General features: G+C 32.1%; 1 protein-coding gene and 1 long non-coding RNA gene across 5 annotated transcripts in view; one reads left to right on the forward strand and one right to left on the reverse strand.

Moving 5' to 3' along the window:
* The window catches only part of LOC129488145 (uncharacterized), a 521,486-nt gene that overhangs the window by 267,459 nt on the left and 241,667 nt on the right, over positions 1–12,360 (reverse strand). The window contains exon 7 of the long non-coding RNA XR_010122386.1: positions 4,488–4,718. This is a non-coding gene — a long non-coding RNA (uncharacterized lncRNA). The remainder of the gene's footprint in view (positions 1–4,487; positions 4,719–12,360) is intronic.
* FSIP2 (fibrous sheath interacting protein 2) overlaps positions 1–12,360 on the forward strand; it is a 92,879-nt gene that overhangs the window by 14,568 nt on the left and 65,951 nt on the right. For 2 of the 4 annotated variants that reach the window (XM_055289948.2, XM_055289949.2), the window contains exons 8-13: positions 370–490; positions 3,110–3,196; positions 7,721–7,836; positions 8,674–8,719; positions 9,885–9,991; positions 11,202–11,265. In XM_055289948.2, coding sequence (XP_055145923.1) covers positions 370–490; positions 3,110–3,196; positions 7,721–7,836; positions 8,674–8,719; positions 9,885–9,991; positions 11,202–11,265 — 541 coding nt within the window. Of the gene's footprint in view, positions 1–369; positions 526–3,109; positions 3,197–7,720; positions 7,837–8,673; positions 8,720–9,884; positions 9,992–11,201; positions 11,266–12,360 lie in introns of those variants that run through there. The other 2 variants (XM_055289947.2, XM_055289950.1) reach the window with 2 other exon arrangements.

The following is a 12,360-nucleotide window of genomic DNA, read 5'->3' on the forward strand; positions in this document are numbered from 1 at the left end:
ATATTATGTTTACCTCTGGTAGACCTGAGTGATATTTGGTTAAGCCCTCAGGAATCTTCCAACTGAAGATGATTGAGAAATTACTTAAACTCACCAGGACAGCTATGGATAAGATACCCTGTCTGATCAGAAACTGAATTAGCTCTCTGATGGTATGTAGAGAGGTAAATTGCATACATGTTAAATATATTCTTTGTGTTTGATCACAAATGGAAATTTGCCCCTTACTACTCTTTTATTTTTGTAACATTACAAATCAAGACAGGACTGATTATCCATTTTCAAAATATTGTCACATTTTAAATGATTTGTTTTACATTTCTAAATGGCAAGTTAATATTAACCAGTATATTTTCTTTAATATTGTAGAAACAAGATCTTCTAGAGAAAAAAATGGCTTATCATTTACAAAAAATGCAAGATACTAGCTTTAAAGGAGAAGATATGGGAAAAAATACATTTAAATACAGAGGTCAAGATGGAACACATGGTGAATGTGAGAACATTGAAAGATGATGTAGCTAAGTAGGAAATGCTTATCTATGTAAAAATCCTTGTGTAATACTCTGTGTACTTACACTTGTTGCTCCCTTTGTGCCAGACATTGTTCTAGGCATTTCTGTATTACAGTTCAAGTTGAAAAGTAGACATATATGTAACAATGACAACAAATTATAACAATCTCATCAATTGGCTCAGGAGACAGTCTTGCCTGTACTGCATTCGTAACCAACCTCCCTATATTTAAAATAACTACTAAAATGATACAAACTTGTATCTAAGATAACTGCTATTATATACCAACATGGTGTTCTATTATGTTGCCAACCAGTAAGAAAGGGAGGTGGTACAGAATTAGGAAAAAAAGAAGGAAGAAATAAATGAAGAAAGAAAAAAATGAAGAAAGTTTAAAAGGAGGAATGGCTTTGTTATGCCCAGCCTCTACCAGCTTCCTTTATTTATAACATTATAAAATTACAATGGGTTTTTCTCTTTGATATTAGATAAAATTTCATGGCCAGAATGCAAAAATGTAGACTTGTTTTAACTATCTTTGACTGTGTAGTACCAGGAAAGAAACTGATTATTTTCCATGCAGCTATTGTCATAGTATCTCATCAATCCCATTTCTAGGTCACAGCTTTCCTGTGTCACTCCAGTAGATTACCAACTAGCCTCTGTTGGGTCTTCTTTTTACCTGCCTCAAATCCATTTTGTACTGTTGCTTGCTACATTTAAAACTCTGTTCTCATGGTTTCTTCCTCCACCCTTAAAACTATTACCTATTAAATGAAGCTCAGACTGCTTCAGCAAGCATTTATGAGCATCTAGAGTTCAGTCTTTACCTAACTTTTTAACTTTATTTTACACTACATCCTTGAAGATGGTAGCTGTGATCTAGTGGTGATGTGCACAGGCTCTGGAATTGGATTGTAGAAGTCCAATCTTGTTTCATCATTTTCTTTTTTTTTTTCACATTGGAATGAGCTTTATTTTAAAAGAAATATGTTATTACGATGTTTGCCCCATTCTCCTGTCTTCATTCCTTTCCCTTTGCCACAATAAACATTAAACCTTCATTATATATTCATATATGAATAATAATATATTATTATTATTATTATACTTTAAGTTTTAGGGTACATGTGCACAATGTGCAGGTTTGTTACATATGTATCCATGTGCCACATTGGTGTGCTGCACCCATTAACTCGTCATTTAGCATTAGGTATCATTTTCTAGCGATGTTATGGCTTGGGCAAATTACTTAACCTCCCTAAGCCAGTTTCTTTATCTGCAAACAAAGATAATACTCCTAGATAATTCCTATAAGGAGAGTAAAAAATCTAGCATATAGTAAGAACTGAATTTATTTTGTTGTTTAGTTAGACTACTGATCATTCTTAAAATACATGTTACCTTTCCGACTTCTCTGCCTCTCTGTATCCAATTTTTCTCAATTGAGAATGACCTGATTATTGTCTCCATTTATGAAAATCCTACAGTTCTTTAAGCCCCACTGTAAATTACATGCCAAAAAGTCTTTGTTGATAACCGTAACTGGAAGGTCCCTCTTCTGTGAATCTCTCAAGTAGTTTGCACCACTTTCAATTCACTTATTACATACTTCCCGCTGTCTTAATCATTTATAATAGCAAACTCCCACCTTTGTATTCAATAGAACACCATGCAAAGCATATACACTAAGTACATGTTTGCTAAATTGATTAATTCAATCTGTTTAGTTCATTGAGGCAATGACAGCAATATCATGCCTCAGATATGAAATCACTTTAGTAACTATAAAAATTCCTACATCCTCATTAACTTTCTCGTTTAGTAGGAATAATTTATGTAGCTTAAACATGTTATTTAAATACACTGTTGAAGAAGAAGTAGTATGTAAATGAGTTTAATTTATATTATCAAAGAGTCAGAATAGAAAGAATATCCATGGCAAAAATTAAATTGAATTATACCACTATGGTAATATTGTTATCTTCCAGCAAGTAGACAACTTTTAGTGGGACAGAGAAAGTAAAAGAAAGGAAATATCAGAAGAATCTGTTCAGTGATCAGTGAATGGGGAAACAGATCACTCTCATAGTTTACATCTCTAATAACAGCCCCTTGAGCACACATGCAGTAAGGACCTTTTGCCACTGTAATAGTTAGAAAAGCAAAACTATAATTACATTTATTACAAAGAAGGGAATATGTATGTGCATTTGCTTATGCCAGGCAGCAAGGCATATCCAGGAATTACAACAGCCACTGTGGACTGCTGAGTCTTCAGCCCAGCCACTATGTTGTTATGCACCCAGATGGAAAATGACATGTTTCAGTTGAGCCAGGTGCAGATTTCCTTTTCTGCTAGAAAAACATTTTATCCCTCCAATTGTATCTTTTAATATTAAGAGATAATATTTCAAGAATTGTCTTTTCTCCCATTTCACATCTGTCTATCTTCTCCAATTTCTCTCACAATCCCACATACAAATTAGCATATAGTTCAGCTCCTCTTGGGCATAAAAGTATAAGTAGTCTACCTTGGGTAATTCTGTCATCATCATAAGTAAAAATAAATGTTTTATTATATTTCTTTAAGCTTCTCCAAAGAATAAAAAGAAGACTTCTGAAGATACAATGTTAGTTTATCCCGCTGCAGACCAGAATACATATAAAGAAACACATGGTAATTGAATATTGCGACAAGAAACACTAGATACTAAACAATAATTTGGGGAAAGACAGTTTTGTAACTACTTCTTTCACTTGAGTGCAGACAAACCCTGTTTTCTTTTTGTCAAATAACTGATTTTGAGTGACGCTTATCAAGAGCTATGTGGCCTTTATTGCTTTTAGAATTTGATAACTAGATAATTGATTTACTGTTTTGAACCTGACATTATATTATTATTTTAGAAAATTAAATGAAGTTTCTGTTACTATTAAATATATAATACAGCATGCCTACCAACTTGTAGAAAATATTTTTGCTCAAAATAATCTCAGAAAACTCTAAAATATGTCAGAAATTAAGTACATTTACTCCAGATTCACTGTGGCCTTTACTGTAACATCACTTTGTTATCTTTTATATTATGTTATGTCACTTCATGTTGTTCATTAGAGCTCACTGAAAGACTATAAGCCCAAATTACAATATAAAAATCCTCCAGAAAGTATTACCAGAGTATGACTGTTCAAAAACTGAACAGTGTAACTAATCTCCCATTATTAAATTTCAAAGAAAAAACATATAAACGTTAAATTTCTTGGCCTTATTGGTTAAAAAATAAAAGAAATACTGTTTAAAATCTTTTCTTCCCAAGTATGCAATTTGCTTAGTTTTCATCAGGAGTCAGAAATGTTGGAAAAGATAGGGTTGCCTTAGCCTAGGATGTCTTTCTGCCTCAGAATCACTGAGGTTCAGTTAATTTAACTCCAAAATTCATGGGTCCCATTTTTAAAGTTCAGCTTTTACAACATACCAAAGGATTATTTACAACTGGCAAATTTATAGCAATACCAGCTCTACATCTTATACTAAATGAAGACAATAAAATTAAATTATCAATTTCTAAAGCAGTTATCTCAAGCAAACTGATCCTGTAAAAATCTGGTGTTTAATGCATCCCAGACTGATCTTACTATTGTCAAAGAATCTCAGTGACATTTCAGGAAATGATGGTCAATGGAAAATATTGTTTTTAGCCTCACTGCGACACCGGTTTATCATGACAATTGTCTGGAGAACAGACCTGTAAATTTAATTAAGCATGGTTGGGAGAAATATCCTATTGAAAGATGAAATGTAATGTGATTCATATCAGAATTGGGTGGAGGGGGTTATGTATATCTACTCTCCTGTCTCAGTGAAGGGTGTGTGAGTCATTGTAGTCTTTTTGTGAATTTTAAAAATACACAGTAGTGGCATCACAAGTCATCATATGTTTTTAGAGGTGCTCCTCTTTCCCACTCACCATAATCAAGTCTTCCTGGTTTCCATTTCATCATTGAGTCATGAGTGTGAACTCTGTACAGTGTCACATCCTCTATACTCTTATGAGAAATTTGTCCCACACGGTTTTGTAGCTGGTGATTCTCCAAGCAGAGTTCAAAGTCAATTTCCTGCTCCAGCTTCTTAGCTTGTCTTTGTATTTTTTCATTCCCAGAAAAGATCTCAAGGCATTTATTTTGGTTTTTAAATTACCCTGAAGCAAAATGGAACATTTTGTACAATTACATGTATAAACACATGTATAGATTTGTGTAACCAATATCACAATCACATGTAGAACAATCCAACATTCCAAAAATCTCCCTCATGCTGTTTATTTGCAGTCACACCCTCCTTCCTCCAACTACCTCTGGGATTATTAGTTATGTTACCTCTGGGATTATTATCAAATAGTAATATGTTCTCATGACTATAGTTCATTTTCTGTTGGAGAATGTCACATAAATTGAATCATACATTATGTAACTTTATAAAAATGGCTTCTTTTACTCAGCATAATAATTCTGAAATTCATCCAACTTATAGCATGTGTCAATAGTTTGTTCCTTTTCATTGTATGGATGCACCAGAGTTTGTTTTTTCATTCTTCAATCGAAAGAAATTTGAAATTTTGGGTTGTTTCCATGTTTGGGTGATTATGTATAGAATGACTAGAAGTACAGTTGATGTTTGAACATTAAGGGGTGAGAGTTGAAGCACAGACCCCCTACACAGTAAAAAAATTACATTTAACTTTTGGCTCCCCAGAAACTTACTAACAGCCCACCGCTGACCTTACTGAAAACACAAAAAGGCGAGTAACACATATTATGTATCTTATATGTATTATATACTATAATCTTACAACAAAGTAAACTATAGAAAACAAAATGTTATTAATTTGAAAAAGTCATAGGAAGAGAAAATGTAATGTATTTACTATTTATTGAGTGAAAATGGATCATCGTTAAGGTCTTCATCCTCATTGTCTTCATGTTGTAACACCTCTGGCCAGTGGAAGGGCCATTGTTATAGCTCTAGAGGTATTTTTGGCATAACCCTAGTGGTTTTTGATAGCTTCCTTGCTACGTGGGAAGACAGGAAGATCCTGGCTAATCTCATACATATCTAGTTGCTTTGGCAACTTTGAAAATATAAAGTGATCATCGATAGCTGGGCCCATTTCTAAACAATCTCTTCTGTTCTATTGATGTATTTATCTGTCTTTATGCAAATACCTCAATTTTCTTCATTATTGTGGCTTTACAGTAAGTTTTGAAATTTGGCGGTTTGAGTTATCCAATGTTAGTTGTTATACTAGGTTGACTTGGTTATTCTAGAGCCTTTGAATTTCTATACAAATTTTAAAAACAACTTGCCAATTTTTACAAAATAGCTTCCTGCGATTTTGTTGGGATTCACCTTTCATTTATTTCTCTCTGTCTAGGACCTCCAGTATAATGTTGAACAGCAATGGTGATTGTGTACATCTTAATATTGTTCCAAAACATAAGGGAAAGTGATACATATGAATTAGGATATTAGCTCTAGATATTTAAATATAACCTTTGTTAGAAAAAGACATCCCCTTTTTTCTTAGTTCACTAAGAAGTTTTATTATGAATGGGTGTTGAATTGTATCATACTTTTTCTGCGTCTTTGACATAGTCACATGAATCTGCTCCTTTTGTCTGTTAATAATATAAATCAATTTGATTTTTGAATGAATCAAATTACTTTTGGTTTTCTTCATTACTTGGATAAACTCTACTTATTCATAATGCATTATCTTTAATACATATTATAATATATAATATATAATTATATATAATATATAATTAAATATAAATATAATATATTATATATTATACACGATATTTATTATTTGTTTTGTTTGTAATTCTTGCATGTTTGCTCATGGGGGAATTGAACAAATTTTTAATTTATTATAATGCCTTGTAATGATATTTTGTATCAAAGTGATTCTGATGTCAAAGTGTGAGATAGAAAATGTTCACTCTTCTTCAATTTCCTGGAAGAGTTTGTGTAGAATTAGCATAATTTCTTGCTTAAATATTTAGCACAATTCAGAGGGGAAGTCACTTGAGTCTGGAGCTTTTTTGTGGAAAGGTTTAAACCTCATATTCAATTTCTTTGCTACAGGGCTCTTCATATTATCTATTTATTTGTGATGAGACCTGATCATTTGGATTTTTCAGAGAATTTGTTCCTTGTACCTATTTTCAAATTTATTGGCATACATTTTTCATGTATTTCTTTATTATTTCATATAGTAGTTATCTGTAGATTCTATTTTGCTGATTCGTGGCCTTGTTTGTTTTTGGCTTACTACTTACTAAATATGTTAATGAGCCAGTTTTTTATTTCATTCTTTCTCTCCCTTTTCATATTTTTAAAAAATTTTACTTTGATCTTCATTTTTCTCCTTACTAAGTGTTGGCAAGGATGTGAAAGTACTGAAACTCTGATGCACTGCTGATTGATATGTAAAATGGTACAACCACATTGAAAAACTGGTTTGGCTTTTTATTTAACTTAAACCTGTATTTACCACATGACCAGTCATTCAGCTACTAGGTATTTACCCAGTAAAAATGAAAAAAAAAATGTGTTCACACACGACTTGTATATGAATGTTCAAAGAAATTTATTATTTATAAATTTTATTTATAATAAAATAAAATTTATATTTATAATAAAATAAAATTTATATTTCTTTATAAGATAATATAAACAAGTAAAATAAATAAATATTTTATTTATTTATAAAAACTGGAAACAATCCAAATGTCCATCAACAGGTAAGTTCATAAAAAAATTATAGCATAGCCATACAACAGAATTCTCAGAAATGAAAAAGAAAAACAATACCATTGATATATGCAACAACGTTGTGATGAGTGAAAGAAGCCAGGGAAATATGAAATTCTAGAAAGCGCAAACTAATCTTGAGTTAGTGGTATAGATCAGTGTTTTTGGAGTATGAGAACGGAGAGATGGATAGATTACAAAGTTGCATGAGAAAACTTCTAAGGATAATAGACATGTTATCTTGAATGCAGTGATGGTTTCACAGTTGGATACATATTTCAAAGTCAAATAAGTAATTAAATCGGTACAATTTATTCTACTTTGTACTTTCCTAAAGCTGTTAAAAAAAACTATAGAGTTTCTCTCTCTTTTGTTTTCTTTTAGGACATACAGCAAATGCTGCTCATCAGTGTCAAAATAGTTCAAATAACTTTACGAAAAAAAACTCAACTTCTGTTGTTTATCAGGCAGATGTACAGGATAATGGTATAACTCAAAAGGTATACAATTATGCTTTAAAGTTTGGTGTTGTATTTACTAATTTATCTACTTAACTTTTATTTCTATGAACTCTCTCCTTCAGCAGCATAGTACTGATTGTTTAGAGATATTGAGTTTTATTCATGAAACCTGACCCATTTTCCTGGCAGAGAAAGCATTGAGTTAGCTTTGCGTTCCCCAAACAAACATTTGGAAGTAGTAATAATAATGACAGGTTGCATTTATTGAGCATATACTATTGACCAGGTGTTGTACTAAGCTAGAATGAAGGAAAACAATAATTGGGTAATATAAGATAAATTAAATACAAGAAATTGGGTAATATAAAAAGAAGAATAAGACATAATTGCTCCTCTAAAAGACTCATTGTCTAGTGAGGCAACAGACACAGAAAAATACTATTCCAATAAAATTATCCCGGAATGATGAATTTTACTTTGGTTCTAAACAGTGTTTTTAATAAGCATTACACTGGCTTGAACTGGGTATGAATGGATTAGATTGGATTTCTCTGAGACAAACTGAATAACTCTAAACTTTTTAGAACCAACCATAGCATGTATTACCATGACTTTAGGTACAATAGGAAGACTGGAGAAGAAGTAAGTTTATACATTGCTACATATTGAGCTCACTTTTGGACTAGTTAAATTTGAGATTTTATGAAAGGTGTCCTAGGAGGATGATGATATGTATTTTACCTAAACAGTTTTTATGAGTTACTGGTTAAAAGAGGGAAAACATCTGTATTCATTGGTTAATTGATAGAAGGCAGAATGTTTTTTGGAAGTACAGTTACTAATGTAATTTTTTCTCTTTAATGTGGTATCATGTAGCGAGATGGGATGATATCTAAAAACTCAAGTATTTTCGATGATAGAGGTAAGAAAATACACAATAGTCATAATTTTTCTGTTATTATGTATGCAATTATAGTTTTATTATACATTTTAAGTTGTTTTATCTGATTATAAAAATATGCTTATTCTAAAAAATTAAGGCTGATATAAATTTTTTATGAATATAGATATTATAATTAGCCCATATATTTGAGTGATTGCTGGATGAGTGTGACTTCTGGAATTTTCAAAGCGTGGAAAAGATAGGGTCTCTGCTGTGGCTGTTTGTAGTTACAGATAAAGATGCTGGCATACTGGCTTCAGGAGATTGGAATACAGAGAACTGTCCCCAAGATTGTTTCCATATTTCACTGCCATTAATTTCCAACAAATGATACATTTTGTTTCCCATTTCTCTTTAAATGAAATATTCATTACCCAATATCTGTGTGCCTTGTTATGTTTACGCAAGTCACTAAATATACTGACATGCATATCTGACATATGCATACAGAAAACATGAGACATCTTCCTCCAGTGGCTAAGGATCACATCAAATTTACTACAAAACTCAATTCATTATCATCTTCCTGACCCTTTTATTTCACCCAGGCACAAAACCTAAGTTGCCTTGGACTCTTCCTCTTATATTTTGCGTCTAAAAGTTCACACTTTCTGTCTATTCTACTTCCTTAATTTATTTTGATCTTCACTTTTTTCCATTACCGTTGCTCCTACCCTTGTTTTCTCCATTCTTCACTATTGCAGTAACCTTTCTCCAATTTCATCTTCCTCTTTTTAAGCCACTATACATTTTTCTATGAAACAATCTTCCTAAATCACAGCTTTGTTTATTTCACTCTCCAAATGATTTTTCATTGCCTAATTACTCAAATGCAAACAGTTAATTCTAGCAGTGGGCTGTGGTTATAGCAGAAGATTAAGCTGGCATAAAACATTAAATAAGGATTTCAAGCTTGTCTTTGAAGGCAATGGGAACCACTGGAAATTTGTAGGCAGTAAACATCAAAAAAGACATGTTATTTTTGGAGATATTTCCTTGACTCAAATAAATCCCTGATTGAGGCAATTTTAGTCACTGTGGCAGCTGAGCAGGGAGAATGTTGGAGTAATGCTGTAAATTAATATTAACCCTTGTCCCAGCAATATCAACTTCTCATATTTAAAGTTATCTCTTCTTTCTCTAGGAGGTATAAGTATTTCAGGCCAAGGTTCAATTATTTCAGCTCAGGTATCACCCACAAGAAATTTTTCCAGAGTTTCACAGACATTTTTGGATCCTTCAAAAGAAGAGGTATATAACAGTTCTTTTACCCCAAATACAAACACAATAAAAGGGATATGATCTTATGGTCATAATTGGTATAAAACGTCATGATTTATGTAACCATACAAAACAACTTTATTCCCTGAAATTAGTCATACAATAATAACATTTTAATAGCCCTTGAACAGTCTGCTTAAATGTAGGCTACAAGATGTTAGTTCATGGTACGTATCTGCAGCTTTTAGAGGAAGTATAAAGTTGGACTTCTTTAACTGGGCTTGTACAGTAATGATTTAGTACTTTTTGACCAGTGATCAGTTACCTGCTGTTCGAGAGATACCAGCAAAGATTCAGGGTATAGCTTTTGGACATGAAATAGATTTTCTCTGTGGGTTGCCAACTTGTTACAGGAATCAAATATGTATCCTTGGTTTCATTATTAGTATAGCATTAACTAGCTCAGCTGCCCTAGGGAGTTAATGTGGTTTGAAATAGATTTCAATAAACTAGAAATTTACTAAATTATTTCCAAAAGAATTTTTCGTAACTAGGGTAGAAAGTGGCATCATTTTCCATGTCCTAGAATGCATAATAATTGAGACACTAAATTATGTATAACTCCTAAAATGTAGTATGTTTATCACAATGGACTTTTCTGTGGTGCAGTTTTATAGTAAACATTTGAGAAACGTACGTCAGGCTTAGTTCACTGTTCTACTATATCAATAGCCACAATTAAATATGCTAAGAGTCAAAAAAATTTTTAAAAGCTTTGACATTGGGTGTCATATTGGCCAAAATATTATAAAGGCTATGCCCTTAACTTAAAAAAAATCTCCTTTAAAAACAGTATCTAAATTTTATTACCGACCTGTTTAGGGTAATGTGTGCACTATCAACATTGCCATCCATATTAAATCTTACATTGCCATCCATATTAAATCTTAGATGTGTTAGATGAAAGTACAACTATATGCTAAATCCCAAAGTCTCAGCAAATTACCAAATGTGTAGGTGGTTTTAAGTATAACTTTTGATACAACTATGAACTTTGAATTCTATAAATAATACCTGTAATATAAACATAATAAAAACGTGCATTTCTTGTAAATTGACATTAAAGAGAAATTCCCAAATCTTAAATTTCTGTACTATAAATATAAAAATAATAGTTGATGTTTGAGTCCTAAAAATTTTTTTTGTGGATCTATTTGTTTTGCTGTTGTGAATTATGTAGAAGGAGACAAATGCTGATTGGGATGGAAGACCAACCAAGAGATCAAGCTATCTCTATGAATCAGGTAAATATCAGCAGTAATTATTGAGTAAATCTTGCATTCTATTTATTCTTTCAACTAACATTTATTGAGTTTTTGCTTCATGTTAGATATGGTGCTAAGTTTTAACCGTTCAAGGAAAAATGGCACAATTTTTGCTCACGGCTCTTACAGTGTACTTGGAAAGATAGCCATGGCCCAATATAATAAGAGCAATAAAGGAAGTGGGTATGTGTAAAAGCTGGGAAAGTTCTGGGAAAGAGAATGCATAGACCTATCTAGGGTCATCACAGAAGCCTTCATAATTTATAAAGAGACTGCGTTGAGACATGAAGGTCATAAGGAATTTCCTATTTTCTTTTTGTTATTTTTATTGTTTGTACTAATGTTGACAACCAAAATTCGAAAAAAAAAATTTAAGTCTTTGTACTCATATCCTTATACTTACTGTTTTCTGCCTTTACAGCAGCTTCTCTCCCACAGCACAACTTTATTAAGGTATAGTGGATAATTTAAAATTGTATATATTGATGGTACAGATGGTCCCTAACTTGTAATGGTTCAATTTAGAGTTTTTCAACTTTACTGTCGGTTTGTTGGGGTATTACATGCATTCTCAGTTTACAATATTTTTGACTCACAATTGGCTAATCAAGAGGTAACACCATCCTAAGACAAAGAGAATCATATACAACTTGATATGTGTATATACAGTGAAATATTCACCACAAGCAAGCTAATTAACATATCCTCACTTCACATAGTTACTATTTGTGTGTGGTGGCGGAAGAACACTTAAGAGCTACTCTCTTGGCAGTTTTTAATGACACGATATTGTTAACTATAGTCACATTGTTGTACATTAGATCTTCCACACTTACTTATCTTATATATCCTCCTCCCCATAACTCCTGGTAACCACTGTTCTATTCTCTTTTCCTATGAGCTTGACATTTTTATATTACACATATAAATCATGCCTTTTTTTGTCTTTCTGCATTTGGCTTATTCCACTTAGCATGATGTTCTCCAAGTTCTTTGATGTTGTCATAAATGGCAGGATTTCCTTTGTTTGAAAGGCTAAATAGTATTGTATTGTATCTTTCTATCTGTCTGTCT

This window comes from Symphalangus syndactylus, chromosome 8 (genome assembly GCF_028878055.3).
Source record: "Symphalangus syndactylus isolate Jambi chromosome 8, NHGRI_mSymSyn1-v2.1_pri, whole genome shotgun sequence".
NCBI lineage: Eukaryota > Metazoa > Chordata > Mammalia > Primates > Hylobatidae > Symphalangus > Symphalangus syndactylus.